Here is a 21,930-nt window from a genome sequence, read left to right as displayed (position 1 = left end):
GGGTGGTGGACTCTGGTCCTGAGGAACTGAGTTCGATTCCCACTTCAGGCACAGGCAGCTCCTTGTGACTCTGGGCAAGTCACTTAACCCTCCATTGCCCCATGTAAGCCGCATTGAGCCAGCCATGAGTGGGAAAGCGCAGGGTACAAATGTAACAAAAAAAAATTTAAATTAAAAAAAAGTTAAACTTTTTCAGACTCTTGTAGATGAATATGGCCTAGCTGCGACATTTATATTCCAGTATAGTCAAGTAAAAGATTACTTAAAATGCAGAGGAATTCAGAAACTGAGGCAACAGGAACATTTTGGAAGCCATGATGAGTAAAAGTGGTAGTCGGGGAGTAATAACTTGGATTTGTAGGGCTCTCAATACTCTAGCAGTCCAAAATGTGTTGCTAGATGGGAGTCCACTTTGGGTCATATGCTATGTGAAAAAGATTGGAGTGATATTGAGAATGGGTGTAAAGTATCGTAGCGACAAACACAAAAAAAAACAAACCTCCGCACTGGAAAATCCAAAGAACGTCAGTGGAGGAGACAAGGTGGTTGATGTAAAAAAAAAAAAAAATCTTCTACTGGACTCAAAGTTCACAGCAAAAGTTTATTGAAACAATCTGGACTCTACACAAATTGTGTTTCGGCCACTCTGGCCTGCCTCAGGAGTCCCTAAAACATGCCTAACATGTACATAGTAAAATATAAAAAAATCTATAGGAAACTGACGAACAAGAACACATTCTTACATTTCACAAGTTTCCATACATGCAGCTTGAAGAACAACCTCCCATATTCCCAGTTTTTAAGACTCAAGAGGATATGTACTAATTTTGAGGAGTACGAAGCACAGGCTAATATACTGTCACAACGTTTAAGTAGAGGCTATCGTAAAAATATATCAAGGCAGGTTTTTTAAAGGCAAGCATGCAAAATAGAGACGCTCTGCTGTCACACCAAGTAGAAAAGAAGGCACCAGATTTAGTTTGTACTCTCCGCTTCTCACAATACGCCAAAGAATTCCAGAAAACAATTTTCAAAAATTGACACATACTAGAAACTCATCCTTCAGAAGTGTAAGACCCACTATAGCTTTCTCAACAAGTAAAAACCTGAAAGATAAGTTAGTTTCATCAGCTGTCCCAGAAAGAGACCCAGTAGACCTTACAACACAGAGTATTTGGAAGATGTTCTGTGTGTAGGCATGCAATCACCATGAATGTTTTCATTAATCCCACCACCAAGAAAGAGTATACCCTAAGAAGACATTGCAACTCAAGTTGGTCGATTTATATTCTCCGAGGACAAGCAGGCTGCTTGTTCTCACTGATGGGTGACGTCCACGGCAGCCCCTCCAATCGGAACACTTCCTAGCAAAGTCCTTTGCTAGCCCTCGCGCGTCGATGTGCACCGCGCATGCGCGGCCGTCTTCCCGCCCGAACCGGCTCGTGCCGGCCAGTCTTCTTTTGTCCACGCTCGGTACGGTCGTGTTTCGCCGTTCGCGCCCCAAAGTTGACCTCGCGCGTCGTTTATCGACTTCGTTCTTAAAAAAAAAAAAAAAAAAAAGGTATCGGAAGGAGACCTTTATGGTTTTCTCCCTTCCCATACTTCCAGTTTTGCCCCGGTAAGTTTTCTTTCGTCGTCGGGGTAGGCCCTTTTAGGCCTCGGTCGAAGTTTTTCTTCCCCCTATTTTTGTGGTGCCATTTTCGCCATTTCGAGTTTTGATCTCGCCGGCGCGATTTTTCCGCCCATGTCATCGAAGGCTTCAAGAAGTGCACCCAGTGCGCCCGGGTAATCTCGCTCACTGACAGGCACGCGTCGTGTCTTCAGTGTTTGGGGGCTGGGCACCGCCCTCAGGCCTGTAGTCTGTGTTCTCTTTTACAAAAGCGGACTCAGGTAGTGAGATTAGCCCAGTGGAACGTTTTGTTCTCGGGCTGTTCATCGGCATCGGGAGTATCGACTGCTTCGACGTCGTCGGCGCCCGGACCTTCATTCTCGCCCCCGATTGCATCGAGGCATCGACCCTCTGCATCGGGGCGACATCGGAGGGCTGCGTCGGCGTCGGTGGTATCGAGACCTCCTCGTCTGCTGATGTCGTCGGACGGTGGTGCTTCGTCTGGAGTGCAGGTGAGGCCCATGTTTGTTCTGTTCCAGGCTGCACTCTCAGTTAGTTGGTAAATTTTTTAGGTCAATCTCAGTTATGTCCTCGCCATTGCGAGGCCCAATTGACCATGGTTGTTGTTTTGAGTGAGCCTGGGGCTAGGGATACCCCATCAGTGAGAACAAGCAGCCTGCTTGTCCTCGGAGAAAGCGAATGCTACATACCTGTAGAAGGTATTCTCCGAGGACAGCAGGCTGATTGTTCTCACAAACCTGCCCGCCTCCCCTTTGGAGTTGTGTCTTCCCTTCTCTTTGTTTTGCTACATATGAGACTGGCCGGCACGAGCCGGTTTGGGCGGGAAGACGGCCGCGCATACGCGGTGCGCATCGGCTAGCAAAGGACTTTGCTAGGAAGTGTTCCGATTGGAGGGGCTGCCGTGGACGTCACCCATCAGTGAGAACAATCAGCCTGCTGTCCTCGGAGAATACCTTCTACAGGTATGTATCATTCGCTTTATCGGATGCCCTTGCAATTTGCTCTACATAGGCAAGACCAAACGCATGGTAAAGACTAGGACCTTTTTTTAGAAAGACACGTGCGTTTTTATTATATATATATATATATATATATATATATATATACACACACACACACACCTTCATTATAACAGATATTTATTTGCAGGCAGCTCTATCCTTTAGAAAATGGTTCTATATATATATATATATATTTGTTTGTTTGTTTACTAATGACTACTTTTTATGACCACAATTATATATACACACACATCTTTTAGAAAATGTTTTTTTAGCAAAAAGCGACTCTAGGTATGCTTCACATTAGTTGTCTCCCTTCTGCCCCTATCGTATGAGTATTGCAACGCACCCTTTATCACGTTACATGTACCATTTTGTTACGTCAGTACACATTTCAACGTAATGGTATATTTGGCAGTCACTCTGTGACTCAGATTTGACATATTTGAGATGATGCTTGTTTTGACATGGCGGCGCACACTTGAGGAGAGGAGCTTTGCCCAATCACAGCTTGTTTTAGTTGTCACAGTTTTTCTGTATGATCTACATTATCCGGCTATTTTGCATTATGTGAAAACTATCGTTATGCTGCTTATTAACCCCTCTGAGACAGTTCTTACATTGCTGCTTCCGTTTTTATCATTCTAACAAGTTGTAATTTATGCATTTGGAATGCCAACTTCGCACGCATCCTCTGTTTTTCACATTGACTCTGTTCTTACTTCGGCACTGTCTATACCATTTTTCCCGCCATTTTATGTGGTTACTCAGCAGTATACACAAGAACCGTAGCGGACCACCCCTACCTTCTTTCCGACAGCGCCTTTCCAGTTTTTTTTGCTTAAGAGGGTGGAACCCAAGATTGAATTGTTTTTATTGCATCATAAAGGCCTGGGAGTTAGGCAGTACAAATTGTAGCTTTTAACAAGCAATGGCTACTTTGGCTAGAATAATTTTGGCTACTTATTGGAAGAAACCTTAGCTACAAATAATCCCATAGGTTTTGAGTAAAATTGATTGTGTACTTGATGACTAAATTGTGACAGTGCTGTGTCACAATCATATTAGAATCTTCACTAAAATTTGGAAATGATATGGTGAATGGTAGGGCCTAGACATTGCACATTAATGCCTCTTGTATGAGTTAAGGAAGGATACTGGTATTTAGACTCATTTGAAATAGAAATCAAGCAGTTGGGGGTAGCTGGGGAGGGACATTGTGGTTTTTCAGGTAAGATGATGTAGTATTGATTGGGTGTTCTCATTGTAACTTTTAGGCTGTGGAGTTATTACTGGAGTGCACTGAAGAGTCACAGTGCATAACTTCTACGCCTGAATATTTGTTGTAAGAAATTTAAACTACAATAAAAAATCTGCTCTCTAGTAAAAATATTTTGAAATCTGTTATTTTTCTAAAGTAATAGATGTGGTTTAAAAAGTCTTTTGTGATGACTCCTTCTTCCCACCCCTTCATGCTTTTTCTGTACAATTTTTCACTTATGTCATTCTGGTTTGTGTAGTCAGATGCAATAATTGCTTTTTAGTATATAATGAGGCATATTTTCAAAGCACTTAGCCTTCCAAAGTTCCATAGGTTTCTGTGTGTCACGTTTACAATGCTGGACACTGGGTTTGTGAGCCCTTGGGCCACTGCCGAGGAGCGGCAGTGGCAGGCAAAACTACCCCACGCTAGAGACAGGGCAGATCTCTGACAGGCTTCACCAGCACCTGGACACTTTCCACCAAGAGTTGAGCGCAAGGCTTCAGGTGGCTGGCAGGACTTATTGGACAGGGCAGGACTGGATAACAGCTAGGCAGCACAGGGACAGCAAGGCAGGGAAAGGATTGGCTAAAGGACAGGACTGAAAGCTGCAAGCAGCCACTGAAACAGGGAACAAACACAGCTAGACAGGAGACTGAACTGAAAGCTGCAAGCAGCCACTGAAGCAGGGAACAAACACAGATAAACCCAGCATTAGACAAAGACCTACAAACAAGACACAAGACTGGGAAACAAGCAATACCCTAAACTAAACATAGATTAACTAGAACAGGCAAGAACAAGAGCAAGGAAACAACCTCAGGCTGAAGTGCAACAAGCACCAACATACCAGGGCCTTAGACGCAATGCAAAGGCAAAGCCGCAAGGTTTCAGAATGGCTAATAAGCCCAGCAGCACCTAGAGCTCAGCTGCAAGAATCACCAGGAAACCAGGGTGCTGTGTAGGTTCAATCCAAGCAAGCAAGTCTGGCAGCCCGGAAGATCCGGACCGGACTTGGCTGAAATCTGGAACGGGTGACGGTCCACAGCAGCCACCGGTTCCGCCCACCAGAGGGCGAGGTGAGCACAGACGTAACACTATGGAACTTTGGAAGGCTAAGTGCTTTGAAAATATGCCTCAATGTGATTTATATTTTGGAATTTTCTAAGTCAGCATCAAAGTTTTTTTATAGTTTAGATAAAACTGAAGAGTATATTTGATTTAAATTTAATACTATTTTAAAACTTTCATTTTGCAGAATGCTGCCTTTCTGTATGGCCTTGGTTTGGTGTATTTCCATTACAATGCATTTCAGTGGTAAGTTGGAATAAGTCTAAAATATTTTAGGGAAAATTTTTTTTTTTTTCTGAATTAGTTTTGTAGAATTAAATATAAACTTGAGTAAATGCTGCAAAATAAGGTAGTTGAGAATATTTGTTTTAAATCATAGTGCAGGAAGCATATGTTGCAGTTTACAAGGTTGGGAATTAGCTTTTAATTGTAGTTCATTTTTTACTTTTGAAGTCACCATCTTCCTGAAGTTGAGTTTGTGCTAGAAAGAAGAGAGGTGTGGTAGCTGTGTTAGCCACTTTTAAGGGTAATCAATAGAAATAAAACAAAATAAAACATGGGAAAGAAACTAAGATGATACCTTTTTTTATTGGACATAACTTAATACATTTCTTGATTAGCTTTCAAAGGTTGGATCGAAAATAAGCAAATGTTGGTAGGTGACAGTATATATAAGTGAAACATCAAAGCATTTCAGTGAGTCTAACAGGATGGGGGTGGATAGGTGAGAGACAGGAAGAGTCGGGTGGATGAGGGACATGCATGGAGACAGGAGGGTGACAAAGCAGTAGACTTTTCTTGTTATAATGGGCTAGAAAACCCAGATCTTTGTTGTCCTGTCTGGTGGGTGTCAAAATATTTAATCATTCTGACTTCAAAGGTCTTATGTTCCTGTATTGTTTTAAAGTTCCCTTTCAGGATTCTTACTAGGAGTAATTGTGGATAGAAACTTAACACTGGAGCAGCAAACAAAATGCCACTGTCAAAAAAAGTATTCTCTCACTGGAAACTAAAACGTATAAAACCATATTTCCCTAGAGACGTATTTCGCAATTTAGTTCAATCACTAGTTTTAAACCAACTTGATTACTGCAATGGAATATACGGAGGGTTTAAAGAAATGCTTCACAAAAAGTTACAAACTGCCCAGAATACAGCTGCTAGTCTGATCTATGGAAAATTGAGATTAGATAGTTCAAGACCACTTCGTGAAAAACTGCACTGGCTTCCTGTCAAGGACCGAATAACTTTTAAGATTTGCACTCTGGTGCATAAAATCCTCTATGGTGAAGCTCCAGCATATATGGACACCCTTATCAACTTGCCTCCAAGGAATTCTCACAAATCATCTCATTCGTACTTAAATCTCCATTACCAAGCATGCTGTGGCCTCAAATATAAAACCACTTATGCATCCACCTTTCCCTATATTAGCACACATTTGTGGAATGGCTTGCCTAAATCTGTAAAAACTACTCCTGATCATCAGACTTTCCGAAAATCTCTGAAAAAAAATTTATTTGGAAAAGCTTACGCCAAAGTCCCTCCTTGTATCCATAACTCCTGAATTGTCACTATCATAGCGACATATTGAACCTTATTACCGTTCGACTTCTCTTCTCCTCTGTAATTACTCACTACTCTTCTCCTCTGTAATTACTCACTAACCTCCTCAACTTCTTTTTTTTTTTTTTTCATGTCTTTATTTATAAATTCTTAGGTTCATAACAATACAACACATCAGTTTTTAACATATTTAACTTCTTTCTCAATATCTCTTCTAATAAATACTCTTTTTACCCCACCCCTCCCCCTCTATTCCCCTCATATAGCCTCCCTGCTTTCTTCTCTCACGTGCAGTTGTTCTGGTCTTATGTCCTCTACACCTAATGCTTTTATCAAAGAGTTTCTCAGTGTCCATAGTACTCATAGTGGTGGTACCACCAGCCGGGGGGGTATCGAGCTCCACTCCAGCCTGAGACCTCCACACTTTATATTTGTCCCAAATTTTAAAAAACTGGGTTATTTGTCCATTGTAAATCGCCATCATTTTTGACATCTGGTGTAGGTAGTCCATTTTATGTATCACTTTTATCGTTGGTGGGGCCAATTGTTTCTTCCATGATGAGGCTAAAGTTATTTTACTCGCCACCAAGAAAGGAGGCCAACTGATGTAACCCTGGTGAAAGTCCTTGTGGACGAAAATGTAGTAAGCAATGGTCTATTGTCCTCGGGTGCACTCTTCCCAATATTTGTTCAAGTAATCGAAGCAGCTCCTCCCAATAGGTCTTTATCTTTGGGCAGGTCCACCATATATGTAACATGTCTCCCACCGCTGAGCAACCTCTCCAACACTGGATTGACGTTCCTGTAAACATTTTAGTCAATCGATCGGGTGTATAGTACCAGCGATACAGGATCTTATAGCCATTTTCTATCATGGCACTAACTGATAATTATCAAATATCAAAACTTACTGATACTCTTAATAATGAGCCTATTGCTCGCTCGCAGCCTTGGTTATCATGGTTGGTTCCTGTGTCTTGCTCCCATTTCTGCTTGTATTTTAAGTAGAGAGGTGTGGTAGTCGTGTTAGTCCACTCTTAAAGGTTATCAATAGAAATCAAACAAAATAAAACATGGAAAAGAAAATAAGATACCTTTTTTATTGGACATAATACATTTCTTGATTAGCTTTTGAAGGTTGCCCTTTTGTCAGATAGGAAATAAGCAAATGTGTTAGCAGATAGTATATATAAGAGAAACATCAAAGCATTACTTTGACAGTCTGACAGAGTGGGAGGGTGGGGGTATGTATGGGGGCATCAAAGCATGCTTGTATTTTACAATTGGATTCTTAAGTGTCAACAGTGCTGTATATATCCGTGACACACCCTTTGGCTCTACCCACTCCCATTGCCCGCTCTATCTCTGTCGCCTTTATTTGTAACTCCAACTTTGCTTTCTGAGAAATATAGTCTCTTACCCTTGTATAATGGAATGAGTGCTGCGGTGGGAGATCAAACTCTTCCTGCAAGTCATCGTATGAGCAAAATGGCCCTTCTTCCCAAAAGTGCCCCAGCTGTTTCAATCCTTTCTGCTCCCATCTTTTGTATACTTTGAGGCATATTTTCAAAGCACTTAGCCTTCCAAAGTTCCATAGGTTTCTATGGAACTTTGGGAGGCTAAGTGCTTTGAAAATAAGCCTCATAGTCTCCTTCTTCCCATATAAACCCCGGGTCACCCCGGATATGCATTTTGCGGAAGTATTGTCTGTTGGGACAAAATTGTTGACGTACTTCGCTCCACGTTAATAGGGGGAATTGTACCGCCATAGGCAAGAGTGCCGCCATTGCTCGAATACGTGCCCTAGGTAGACATAATAGTGTCGCTGGTTGATTAAGTCCTATCCAGTGTTTTTCAATTTGCATCCATGGTTTCATATCATCTTGAATCCATGCTACCAACACTCTCAACTGTGCTGCTTGAAAATATTTGTAAAAATTTGGTACTCCCATTCCCCCCTTTCTCTTAGACACGTATGTCATCTCGGCTTTTACACGTGGTGGCTTATGCCGCCATATAAATGCAAACATTTTACGCTTTAATTGCCTAAAAAAGGTATTAGGGATTGGTAGCGGCATTGCTAAAAATAAGTATAAAATCTTGGGTAATAATATCATTTTTATAGCTTGTATCCTCCCCATCCAGGATAGCTCCAGCCCTCAGCGATCTAATTCCTGAAAGAGGTCTCGCATTTTAGAGGGGAAATTTGTTTCAAACAGGTCCTGCAAATTGGGTGTCAGATTGATTCCCAAATATCACAGGTAGCGTATTGTCCATCTAAACGGGAATTGTTTTAATTTCTCAATTGCTTCCTTTGTTAAATTTAATCCCATTATTTTTGATTTAGTCATATTGATCTTGGTCTGATATTGCTCCAAATTGTTGTAAACATTGTTCAACTCCCTCTAATGAGCTCTGGTGGTCTATCATCATCAGCAAAATATCGTCTGCAAACAACATGATTTTATGTTCCCTGCTTCCTAGATATATACCTTGTATGCTGGTTTGCATTCTGATTATTTGGGCCAGGGGTTAACCTCCTCAACTTCAATGTATTTGATTGTTTATTGCCTGTTTGATGTATGTCTTTCAGGCTGATGTAAGCCATATTGAGCCTGCCGTAGGTGGGAAAATGTGGGATATAAATGCTATAACTCACTGGTACAGTGTTCTAGTTTTGTAAAGTGCTGCCCCACCGGCGTGACATCCTTATTGGTACCAGCATTTTTCATGTGGTGTCTATGTAAATTAAATCTCTTCTTTAGCATCTGACTTGTTTCTCCAATGTAGCAGCCTTCGCTACATTTTTTACACTGAATGATATGTACCACATTGGAAGATGAGCACGTGAAAGATTCCTTAATGTTGAATATTCTTCCTTTGTGAATGACTGCGGGGTCCTGTGAAATGTTTTGGCATAATTTGCAGCTGGATATATTGCAAGGATGTGTGTCATTCTTTTCTTTTTTTTTTTTTTTTTTTCTGGTTGGTGATTCCTCCCCCCCCCCCCCCCCCCCCCAAAAAAAAAAAAAAAAAAAAAAAACCAAACAAACTTGATTTATTAATTTTAAACAATATAATATTTGTAGAAACATACATCTGCATATATTATTGAAATAAGAAAGAGAAAAAAAATAAATGTGACAGTGGGCTGGTAAAAATAAAATAGAACAGCATATACAAACATACGTTTAGGAAGTTAATTCCCTTTTACAGGATTACATAGCTATCTAGCAGTGACATGCTTTATAAAAAGAAGAGACATGACCAAACCTTGTGGCAGCTATTTTGCCTGTATGAACACAGCAGGTTCCACCATTTATGAAAGGAAACAAGCTGATTATTTTTCCAGTGCAGTGCAATCAGATGAAGGGCAAGAGAAATCATTAAGTTAAACAATTTTAAATATTTTTGAGGAATTGGCAGACCAGGAGTTGAAGGCATGAGGATTAGTATTTTAATCCTCAAATCTAGACTGAAAGCGCACCTCTTTAACATTGCTTTTGACTCGTAACCACTTGTAACCTCCTCTCCTCCTTCCTGTACACATTAATTGATTTGATTTGCTTACTTTATTTTTTGTCTATTAGATTGTAAGCTCATTGAGCAGGGACTGTCTTCTATGTTTGTGCAGCGCTGTGTACGCCTTGTAGTGCTATAGAAATGCTAAATAGTGGTAGTAGTAGTAAATATCTTCTGAGTAGTGCCCCAAACCGAACGCCAGTATGATTGCAAATTATAACAGGAAAAAAGTAAATTATCTAGTGAACCCATTTCAGATTGACATGACCAACATAGATTTGATGTACTTTGTTTTACTTTAGCAAGTTTTTCAGGTGTCCAGTATGATTTATGGACGATATAGTAGGTAGGCTGTAGAAGAGCAGCTGAAAAGGAGGAGCGCATGGTTTATGTCCAAAAAAGATCCCACTCCTTACTGGACAGCTAGACATTTAGTTCATTTTCCCATGCAGAAGTAAGGTCAGAACATATGTTAGGTTTTGATGATTGCTGTGTTGGGAGCTTTCTTCTAATTAGATTGTGTTTTAAGTTGGGTGGCTGTTGGAAGGCCAGCACTGGTGGGGATGGGAATATCTCTTTCAGTAATTCATCCTCCTGGAGTAGAGGCTGCAGATCTTTTATGATTTTTCTTAATGTTTCCAGCTCTGTTGTATGTCACTATAAGGGGGATTCTGTCTGTGGCTTTTTTTTTTTCTTTGTACAGTAGCAGATTTTCTTTGGATGTTTTGAGGGAGGAGGCAATATTCTTGGAGATTATTTTGGGGTTGTAGCCTTTCTGTTCGAAGGATGCAGTCAGTATTTCAAGGTGTCTGTCTCTGTCCCCTGGGTCAGAGCGGATACGGTGGTATCTTGTGGCTTGGCTGTAAATAATGGATCTTTTTGTATGTGAAGGGTGGAAGCTGGAGTTGTGGAGGTAGCTGCATTTGTCTGTGGGTTTCTTGTATATGGATGTTTGTATATAGCTATCGCTGATTGAGACTGTGGTGTCCAAAAATTTGACTTTTTTTCTGGGGAGTAGTCAATTTTGAATCTGATTGTAGGATGGTATGTATTGAAGGAGTTGTAAAATTGTTTGTTTCTTCCCCCTCAGTCCAAATCATAAAAATGTCATCGATGGACTAAGCACCACGTGGGAGGAGGAGGAGGAGGGGCAGATTGTATGCAGTCAGCTGGTGTGTAGACTTTATTAAGAGAAGAGCAGGGAACAGTGCTTGATCTGTGTGCTGAACAGAGGATTTCTTGAACTGGTTTGGTTGTTGGCAGAAACTGCAAAGTGATCTATAATCTTTTCTGTATCTTTAAATTCCTTACCTAAACTTAGATAATAAGAAAAAAAACAAAAAAAAACCCCGCTTGTTTGTTTTTACTAGGGGGTGTCCTCTTTAGAATTTTCTGTCTCTTATACTAGTCTCTAAAAACTGCAAAGTGTGCTCTATTTCTTTGCTCTGAACCTGTGATTCCTGGGATTGGGGGCAGGGCTGCTTGAAGTAGTTCTCTGGGGCAGGGTTTAGAGTGAACGTACCTAAACAGATACCGGCAGGGACTAAGCACCACATTCAGTTTGCCCGCCCCTGGGGCAGCTCTTCATTTATAGTCAGTGTTCTAATCAAGGTAATAAGCAAGTGCTGCTTCCACTAAGTCTCAATACATCCATTCATCCAAGCAGTAATCACACAATAACAGAACACATATCAAAATTCTAAAGACACTGTGTCTATCCAACATCCTTAAATTTGTAGCTAGTATTTACAGTATTTTTCGGACTATAAGACGAGAATCTCGGCGGCCATTTTGAATATCGCAGAGACCGTCAGGAAGCAGTCAGGAGCACGGAGAGCAGCGCGCTGGGCAGGAAAGAGGGGGCTCTTTCCTGCCCCGACGTCACTAGACCACCAGGGAACATGGCGTTGCGTAAGTAGGGGAGGGCGATCCAAAACTCGCTACCTTCGGACTATAAGACGCACCCCCCATTTTCCTCCCAAATTTTGGGGGAAAAAAGTGCGTCTTATAGTCCGAAAAATACGGTATATATCAAAATATTCATATATTAATGAGATGGAGTCAGTAGTCCAGCAGCGAGAGGGGTGCTACCCAGTCTTTTGCAGAGTGTCGCATGTATGATTCCTTGTCATCAAACAGATGAATCCATTATGAATGGGTTGTGTCCACCTACCAGCAGGGGGAGATAGAGAGCACTGAAAAAACCATAGTGCCTTCTGGCCAGCTAGCTCCATCTGCCTCTCTGTAGTTTCTATCTCCCCAGCAGGGTTAGATAGCTTATTCAGCTCCTTCAAAAATCTGCCTGGGGTGGCTCCTGGGCTTTTGCCAGTTGTAGCAGGGGTGTTGTGGCTATTGCACATAGGTTAGCCCTTTCCCTGCCTTACTCTTCCCCCTATGTGGATGCAGGCATGTAGGTTTGCCCTGACCCTGCCTTTCCCACACTCTTCTATGTGGATGCAGGCACATTGGTATGTCCTTTCCCTGCCTTTCCCACTCTCCTGAACCTCCGGAGTGCCTCTGTAGCTGTTGCCTCTAACTTACCTCACAGCGTTAAAAAAAAAAAAAACAGGCGCTTCTTAGTGCTGTGATTCTGAGGCTTCCTTCTGTCTGTGCAGTGTGACCGGAGATCTGTGACTCGGTCTGGTGAGGTAAGAGAGTCTTGTAGCTCCTCCGGGGAGGGCCCGCGATCGGGACGTTTTTGGCACGAATTAGCCATTTTGAAATTTTCTGCCGTTTTCGGCGATGGCTGCAGAGGTTGTTAAACGCTGTTCACGTTGTGGCAAGCGCAGATCCGCAGCTGGGCTCTGTAAATCGTGCTCTTAAGACGTCAGGGCCGACCCGAGCATGGCGAGCGAGGTTTCTTCCCGCTCGGTGGAGCTGGCAGTGGGCGCCATCTTGGATGCGCCGCATGGCTCGATCCCCCTCAGGAGCGGAGGGATCTGAGGGTGGAGCGGAGCCTCGGATGGAGGCTACCAGAGGAGCTTCTTACCCCGGATTGGAACCGGGAGGCCAGGGTGAGCCTTTCTCCCCTGAGTTTGTGTTGCTTTTACATAAAGCGTTCATGTTAAAAAGACCTCTGCCGCAGGTGTCTGACTGCGTTGCTACCTGGTTCCCCTCCGGTGGAGACGGGCCCGGGATTGCCGTCAGGCGTTTAGACAGTTGGCAGCAAGACAAGCGCAGAAGGGTAAATTCCCCTTCAGAGAGTGCCCCCCCCCCCCCCCCCCCCGTGGTCAGGCTGTGGGGATTCTGAGGGGTCTGGCAGGCCTTCGTGTTCCGAAGAACCAGAGGAATATGTAGGATTGCCACTGGATCCAGATGATCCCACTGCGGTTAGGATTTTCTACCGCAAGGAGCTGCCAGCGCTTATTTCTGATGCCTTACAGGCCCTCTCTATTGAAGATCCTGTGATGGGCAAAGCCTCCTCTGGTAATCCGAGGATGGCAAGTACTAAGAAGCGTGCTCGAGCCTTTCCTTTGCATGACTCCAGCCAAGAGCTTATTTCGGCTCAATGGGCTGACCCTGAGGGGCCTTTGAAAGATGCCAGGGCAATGGGGCACTTATACCCTGTCAGTGAGGAGCACTTGGCACAATTGGCTGTGCCTAAAGTGGATGCCCTAGTCACGGATATGACGAAAAAGACTACCCTCCCAGTAGAGGGAGGGGTCGCCCTGAAGGACATGCAGGACCGACGTCTGGAATCAGCAATCAAACGGTCCTTTGAGATTTCAGGCCTAGCCTTACGGGCATCTGTGTGCAGTTGTTATGCTGCTCGAGCCTGCCTCGCTTGGTTGCAACAAGCAGTGGAACAGCCTGGGGATGGAGCGGAGCCCCTTGCAGAGGTGGCACCGCGGATGGAGTCGGCCTTGTCATTTTTGTCTGACACCCTCTATGATCTGGTCAGAGCTTCGGCTAAACAGATGGCTGTGGCCGCTAGCCGCCTTCTATGGCTACGGCATTGGGCGGCTGACATGGTCTCTAAGCAAAGGTTGGTGAAGTTGCCCTTCCAGGGCCTTCTTCTAGTTGGTGAGGAGTTGGAGAAAATTGTTAAAGGCCTGGGGGAAACTAAACTCCAGCGCTTACCCGAGGATAGGGCGCGGCCTTCTTCCAAGGGTCAGGCGGTTCCCTCCTCTTCCAGACCTCGCTTCCGTGAAGCTAGAAGCTACCGCCCGGAGCGTTCTGCTGGGTTCACTTCTCGTGCCCGCTTTCAGCAGAGGAACTCCTTTCGCTCGGACAGACGTTCCGCAGTGGCCGGCTCAAGGCCTGAAGTTCATGGGCGACCCTCTCAATGATGGTGCACCGGCCCACTCCTTGATTCCTGCAGTTGGAGGACGTCTTTCCCTCTTTCTCGACGAATGGGTCAAGATTACCTCAGATCAGTGGGTTTTGAGCCTGATCAGAGATGGCTACAGATTAGAATTCATGCCCCGGTGAGAGACGTGTTTGTGGAGTCCTGATGCGGCTGTGCCGTCAAACGGGCAGCGGTAGAGGATATCTTGCAAGGTTTGTTGCACCTCGGGGCGGTGGTCCCTGTGCCTCCTGCCGAGATCGGTTACGGTCGTTACTCCATTTACTTTGTGGTGCCGCGAAAAGGAGAGTCTTTTCGGCCCATACTCGACTTAAAGAAAGTCAACAAGTCACTAAGAGTGCGGCATTTTTGCATGGAAACCCCGTGCTCCGTCATTGCGGTGGTACAGCCAGGAGAGTTTCTCACGTCTCTGGACCTGAAGGAAGCTTACTTGCACTTTCCTATTTGGCCCCCGCTCCACCGGTTTCTCTGGTTTGCGATGTTGGGAAAACATTTCCAGTTTCTGGCCTTGCCTTTTGGCCTCGCCACAGCTCCCCGGACCTTTTCCAAGGTAATGGTGGTAGTAGCTGCCTTTCTCAGGCGAGAGGGTATCCGGGTTCACCCGGACGTCGACGACTGGCTCATCAGAGCGGACTCTGCAGAAGAGAGTCATCATGTAACAGCCAGAGTAGTCTCAGTATTTCAATCTCTGGGCCGGGTCGTCAATATACTACTACTACTATTAAACATTTCTATAGCGCTACTAGACTTACGCAGCGCTGTACAAATCAACATGAAAATGACAGTCCCTGCTCAACAGAGCTTACAATCTAAATTGGACAGACGAACAGACAGCTAGGGGTGGGGAAATTGCAGCGATAAGTGAGGGTGTTGAGTAAGAGAGTCATGGTTAGGAGTCTAAAGCAGTAGCAAAGAGGTGGGCTTTAAGCCTAGACTTGAAGACAGCCAGAGACTGAGCCTGACGTAATATACCCAAATGTCACCTGACCCCCCCCCCCCCCCCCAATCTCTAGAATATTTGGGGGTCCGGTTCGACACAGCCTCGGAGTTTGTCTTTCTACCCGAAGAAAGGCGGTGCAAGCTTCAGAATCAGGTCCATCTGCTCCTGAGGATGCCTCGCCCGCGAGCTTGGGACATATTCCAGCTGTTGGGGTCGATGAAGGCCACCTTAGAAGTGGTGCCATGGGCGAGAGCGCACCTGAGATCTCTGCAGTGTTCCCTGCTTCAACGATGGTCTCCAATATCTCAGGATTACCAGCGCAGACTCACATGGCTCCCTGCGGCCTGGCTCAGTATGGAGTGGTGTCTCTCAGACAGCATGCTGTGGCGAGGAATGCTGCTAGCTCTCCCCGATTGGTGCTGGGGGGCACATTGCCAGGTAACATGCCCAGGGTCTCTGGACACCAGAGGAGTCGGAGTGGTCCATCAATCGCTTGGAGTTGAAAGCAATATTCCAGGCGCTTCTGGCCTTTCACACGACCCTGGAGGGACTGGCTGTCAGAGTTCTGTCGGACAATACGACAGCAGTGGCCTACATAAATCGACAAGGCGGCACTCAGTGCAGGGCACTGGCTGCGCAGGCCGTGCAGATTTGCCACTGGGCCGTGCTACATCTGCAGTTTCTGTCAGCAGCTCACATTGCAGGTCAGAGCAACATGCAAGCCGATTATCTAAGCAGGCATCAAATTGACCCAGTGGAGTGGGAAATGGCAGATGAAGTGTTCCTTCAGATCTGTGCCAAATGGGGGACGCCCGAAGCGGATCTTATGGCGTCAAGCGCAAATGCCAAAGTCCTATGCTTTACAGCAGACTGAGATATCCTCGCTCGGTGGGGTTGGATGCCTTGGCTCAACCCTGGCCTCAGGGCCTCCTGTATGTGTTCCCTTTTGGGCCCTTGATAGGGCGAGTACTCCTGTGGATTCGGCTACATCAAGGAGAGGTGGTTCTCATTGCCCTGGATTGGCCCAGGCGGCCGTGGTATGTGGACCTCCGGCGGATGCTGGTGGAGGCTCCCCTTCCTTTACCTCTGGTACCGAACCTGTTGTCACAGGGGCCGATAACCACAGAGGATGCTTGCCGCTTTGGTCTTACGGCATGGCTATTGAGAGAGCGCAATTGAGAGACAAGGGCTATTCCAACAAGGTCATCTCCACTCTCCTTCAGGCCCGCAAGAGTTCCACTTCCGTTGCCTATGCTTGGATTTGGCACTAGTTGGAGGCTTGGTGTGCTGCTAAAGCGATTTCACCCATGCGGGCTTCTGTCTCGCCGATACTCTTTTTGCAGGATGCTTTAAAAAAAGGTTTGGCCTATAATTCCCTGCATGTTCAAGTTGCAGCCTTAGCATGTTTTGGGGGGAAAGTGGCTGGCCTCTCCCTGGCTGCTTATCCGGAGGTGGCACGGTTTCTTAGAGGAGTGCTTCGGCTCCGTCCTCCCGTGCGGGCTCCGTGTCTGGCCTGGAACCTGGGGTTAGTTTTAAAGGCCCTTCAGTGTTCGCCCTTCGAGCTGCTTAGGCGAGCTTCGGAGAAGGATGTGACCCTAAAGACGGTCTTTTTGGTGGCCATTACATCGGCGAGACGGGTGTCTGAGCTCCAGGCGCTGTCCTGTTGAGACCCATTTCTGCAATTGCACCTTCTAGATATGCGAAGGTCTCTGTTGCAGTATCTGCGCATGTCAAATGCTTTCAGGACCTCTGATCACCTTTTTGTGTTGTTGTCAGGTCCTCGCAGAGGGTCTCCAGCGTCTAAAGCTACTCTGGCTCGTTGGCTCAAAGAAGCTATTTTTTCAGCATATCTGCTGTCTGGCCGGCCTCCGCCTGAAGCCTTTAAGGCACATTCCACAAGAGCGATTTCCTCTTCTTGTGCTGAAACTGGAGCACTCTCTCTTCAAGAGATATGCAGTGCAGCGACATGGGCTTCTAAGCGCCTCATTTGCCCGACATTACAGGCTGGAAGTGGGTGTCTAGAAACATACTGTCTGAATTTCTCCCCAAGGATTCTTTTTCCCATCACAGCAAGATGCAGCCCATCATTACAGTACAGCCTGTTATTTTTCTACATATTCCACCTAGTTGCTCCGGGCACTCTGCAGCAACTTCTTTTCCCAGTGTTTTCACTTCAGGGTGCAAGGTGGTTTTGTTTTTAATTTTGGGGTTCTGGCAGAGCTCCACACCTAAACATGATGTTAAATGGACACTTCCTCAAAAACAAGTTAGTAGATTCCTTATATTGGGCGGTTGAAAATCGGGTAGGGGAAGACAGTTAATTATTGAAAAGTGATCAAGGTAATGTACAACAGTTGCCAAAAAGCATTTTGGAACAACATGGTTACAATACAAGGACAAAAAAGGCACAGTTGACAGTCCCATTAGGTAAACTAAGACAGAAGGTTCATGCCAAAATCTAGCATTTCTGGGTATTGAAATTGACATTTATTTATATTTCAACGGTTTTTATTGATGACAAAATCCAAAAATACAACTTCACTATAACACACAAAGAACATATGTAACAGAAACCTCACCGGTATACATCCATATTAATGGTCATCAAGTTTATGCATTAACCCCCCCCCCCTCCCCCCCCAACTAATTATTGCAACATTTTTTTTATTGATGATCTGACCAAAGAGAACACACATTGCAGGTTTCGAATATACATGGCTTTAAGCATTAGTTCTTATCCAATTAAACATCTTATTACTTATAGTCATCAAACTTCCCCCCTCCTCCTTCCCCCCCCTTCCCCTCCCCTTTCATTTGAGACAATGTGTATTGAACAATTGTCAACCAAAACATGTCAACAGTCATAACTATACGGTAACAAGTGCACACAACCCGATCCTATCTTCAGTCTCCCATCTCCCACCCTACCTTATCGTTATCCCAGAAGCTGAACAATTAGTGATTATATTGTGGGTTCTAAGGGACAATTAAAACAATATGGATATGTGCTTGAAGTCCCCATCAATACACCTCTATTTTGTGATATGTCCGATGAAATTTCAACTTAGCATCCTCTGCATTCCAAATTATTCCCCTTCCCTCCTTCCCAATCCCGCCCAATCGCCATCTCTCAACAGCAATCTTCATCTGAAACCAGACCACAGACAAATATGAGTCCAAGACACACACACACACACAAAAAAAAATAAAAAAAACAACCCATTGCAGGTATTTATATATAAATATATCAAGCGTGAGGGGGGGAGAAGAGGAAGACAATGATCAGAAAACAAAGGGGGAACCCATCCCCCCACCCTGTACAAATCACTGATCTCCATGGAGTGTCCTCTCTCTAACCCTACGGTTCTCAACCCGCATTTAGCAGCAGACTTCTTGCCCTGTATGGAAGAGAGTTCACGTACACTCCCCACACTTCATGGAATTGTTTCAGCCTCTTGGGCGTGCGTTTAGCATACCTATGCTCAAAAGTCATTAGGGCATGAAACTTATTTCTCCACACCCAAAAAGACGGTGTTTCATCTCCCACCCACACTCCTAAAATCACTTTCTTCCCCAGAATCCCTGCCTTCCGTAACAGTAGCGTGTATGCTCTATTCTCTATATGATAATCTTCATAATAATCTAACAGTACGGCCCTTGATGAAAGCAAAACTACACACCCAGTTAACTTTGCTAGATATCCAAGTATCTCCTTCCAAAAAATCTTAGTTTGAGAGTATTCCCATAAGGAGTGAAAAAAAGAATTAGTCCCTTGTTTGCATTTTTGACATATGGGCGAATCTACTGCCCCTATTTTAAACAATCTCTCCTGTGTGAAATATGCCCTATGAATAACACAAAATTGACATTCCCTCGAGGTTGCATTAATCGAGATCTCTGGAATTCTCTTTATTAGCTTCAAAGGGTTCAGTCTCCCTGCTATTTCTGGAGTCCATCTGGCGACAAGGTCCCCAAATGTCCTCTCCTTAGAGTCCCTCTGTATTGCCTTATGTAACCCTGATATCGAAAGTTCACCCTCTTGAAATTTATCAAAGAACCCCCGTATTTTTGTTTCCAAGGACGGTACCAAGGCCTCTCTCTCCAAAGTCCTTACATAATGTCTTAATTGCAGGTAGGCCATCAAATCTTTGTGTTCGACTTTCCCAGCTTCCAGCAGAGCTCCCCATGTATATAATTTACCTTCCTCATCTGTCACATGTACTAGGGTAAGTCCTTTGACTGCCCATCGAGCAAAGCTGACATTGTCATTCCCTGGCAGGAAATTAACATTTCCCCTTATCGGGAGCTGATCAAGGTAATGTACAACAGTTGCCAAAAAGCATTTTGGAACAACATGGTTGCAATACAAGGACAAAAAAAGCACAGTTGACAGTCCCATTAGGTAAACTAAGACCGAAGGTTCATGCCAAAATCTAGCATTTCTGGGTATTGAAATTGACATTTATTTATATTTCAACGGTTTTTATTGATATATCTCCCCGTCCCCCCAGCAATGTTGTCAAAAATTTCCACGTCTCTCTCGTTGCTCTGAGCAGTCTACTCTGTCTTAGCCTTTCTGGCAGGGTTGCTTGTGAGCGGTGTAATAACGAGTTGATATGCCATGGGGAATAATATGCAGCCTCAAATTCTCTAGGCGTGTATTTTTCCTCTCCCAAGATCCAATCCCCTAGATGTCGGAATAAGCATGCATATTTATATAAGGATAGATCTGGAATGCCTGCTCCACCGTATTTCCACGCTCCTATCAAATATTTAAACTGCATGCGTGGTTTTTTCCCCGCCCAACAAACGAGAGATCAGCCTCTGGAATTTCTTTTGATCCTTCTTCAGTATTTTAAAAGGTAGTAATTGTATAATATATAGCCATTTCGGAAAAAGCACCATATTGAACAATTGAACTCTGCCATATAATGAAATAGGTAACTGCTGCCAATGTGCTAAAGTCCCTCTACAGTGTTCTAGTAGGGTATCTATATTTGTTCTATATAAATTCATAGTGCACCTCGCTAGTTGAATTCCCAAATATCTAAACGAGTTGTATTCCCATTTTACTGGAAAATATCCTAGCCAACCCGCTCTCATGGCGTGTTCCGTAGGCATGGCAATGGATTTATCTAAATTCAGTTTAAACCCGGAGTATTCACCATAGTCCTTAAAACACTCCATTAGCGTTGGGAAGGACATCTGGGGGTCTACCACATGTACTAATAAGTCATCAGCAAATGCAGAGATTTTAAATACCTGCTTCTCTATCTCCACTGCTTTAATTTCTGCATTACTCATAATTTCTCTAAGCAGAGGGTCCATCGTTAATATAAAGAGCATAGGTGATAAGGGACACCCCTGTCTAGTCCCACGATGTATGATAAATTCAGGCGACAGTACTCCATTCACCTGAATCCTAGCTCTGGGAGATCTATATAGCACTTTTAGGGCTTCTAAAATGAATCCCGAAAAGCCATACCTCCTAAGGACTGTAAACATAAATCTCCAATGTACACGGTCAAATGCTTTTTCAGAGTCAAAACTGACCAGTAAAGATTGTATTTTCGCTGTTTCCACATATTCCATGGACAGCATTATTTGTCTCATGTTATGTGCTACAGTGCGGCCTGCCACAAATCCCACTTGCTGTTCTAGGATCAACTGAGGCAGCACTTTAGCCAGTCTGTTGGCCAGAATCTTTGCATATAATTTCATTTCAACGTTCAACAACGAAATTGGCCTATAGGATGATGGTTTTTTTGAGTCTCTCCCTGATTTTAGTAGCAACACTATCTGGGCCAGCTGAAGTGATTGCGGTATATTGCCATCTATTACAAATTGCATGAAATATGCTTGTAATGTCTGCAAAACCAAAGGAGATAGCAATTTATAAAATTCCGCTCTAAAACCGTCTGGCCCTGGTACCTTGTAGAGCGCACTTTGCTTGACAGCTAATTCCACTTCTTCTACTGTGATATCTCTATTCAGTTTGCTAACTTCCCTCTCTCCTAACTTCGGCAGAGTTAAGTTATCCAAATACATGTTTCCATCCATGGGTTCCTCTGGGGTCCTGCCATACAATTTTTGATAATATCTACTGAACACTTCAGCTATTTCTTTCAGTTCTCACCATTCCCCCTTCTGCTTTCTGTATTTGGGTAATAACTCTTGAGCCTCCTGCCTGTCTTATCAACCTCGACATGAGTTTGCCCGCTTTATTACTATGTAAAAAGAGCTGATACTGATAATAATTAATGGACTTCATTGCCCTTTCGTGAAGGAGCTCATTTAAACTAGTCTGGAGTGTCAGTAGGAGAGCACGGCTCTTGGAGGTAGGATGTCTCCCATATTGAATTCTAGTGACTCTCACCTGCTTTTCTAGACGTATGATTTCCCTATCTCGCATTTTCTTTTGGAAGGAGCAGTACGCTATTATCTCCCCTCTCAATACAGCTTTTGCTGCTTCCCAATATAGTATCGGTTGTTGTTTATATTCTTCATTGTGGTATTCATATTCTTCCCATTTTTTCAGAATATGATCTCTAAATTGGGGGTCTCGATATAAATTCTGTGGGAAGCGCCATACATATTGCTGATCTCTGCGCGCTCCAAACTCTAATGTATACC

At 44.1% G+C, this 21,930-nt stretch overlaps 1 protein-coding gene across 3 annotated transcripts in view; it reads left to right on the top strand.

The window, feature by feature from the left end:
- KDM6A (lysine demethylase 6A) overlaps nucleotides 1-21,930 on the top strand; it is a 606,821-nt gene that overhangs the window by 103,910 nt on the left and 480,981 nt on the right. For all 3 annotated transcript variants that reach the window (XM_030202242.1, XM_030202240.1, XM_030202241.1), the window contains exon 5: nucleotides 5,151-5,209. In XM_030202242.1, coding sequence (XP_030058102.1) covers nucleotides 5,151-5,209 — 59 coding nt within the window. The remainder of the gene's footprint in view (nucleotides 1-5,150; nucleotides 5,210-21,930) is intronic.

The sequence above is a fragment of the Microcaecilia unicolor genome, chromosome 4, assembly GCF_901765095.1.
Source record: "Microcaecilia unicolor chromosome 4, aMicUni1.1, whole genome shotgun sequence".
In the NCBI taxonomy this organism is placed as follows: Eukaryota; Metazoa; Chordata; class Amphibia; order Gymnophiona; family Siphonopidae; genus Microcaecilia; species Microcaecilia unicolor.
This window is presented reverse-complemented; position numbering and strand designations above follow the sequence as displayed.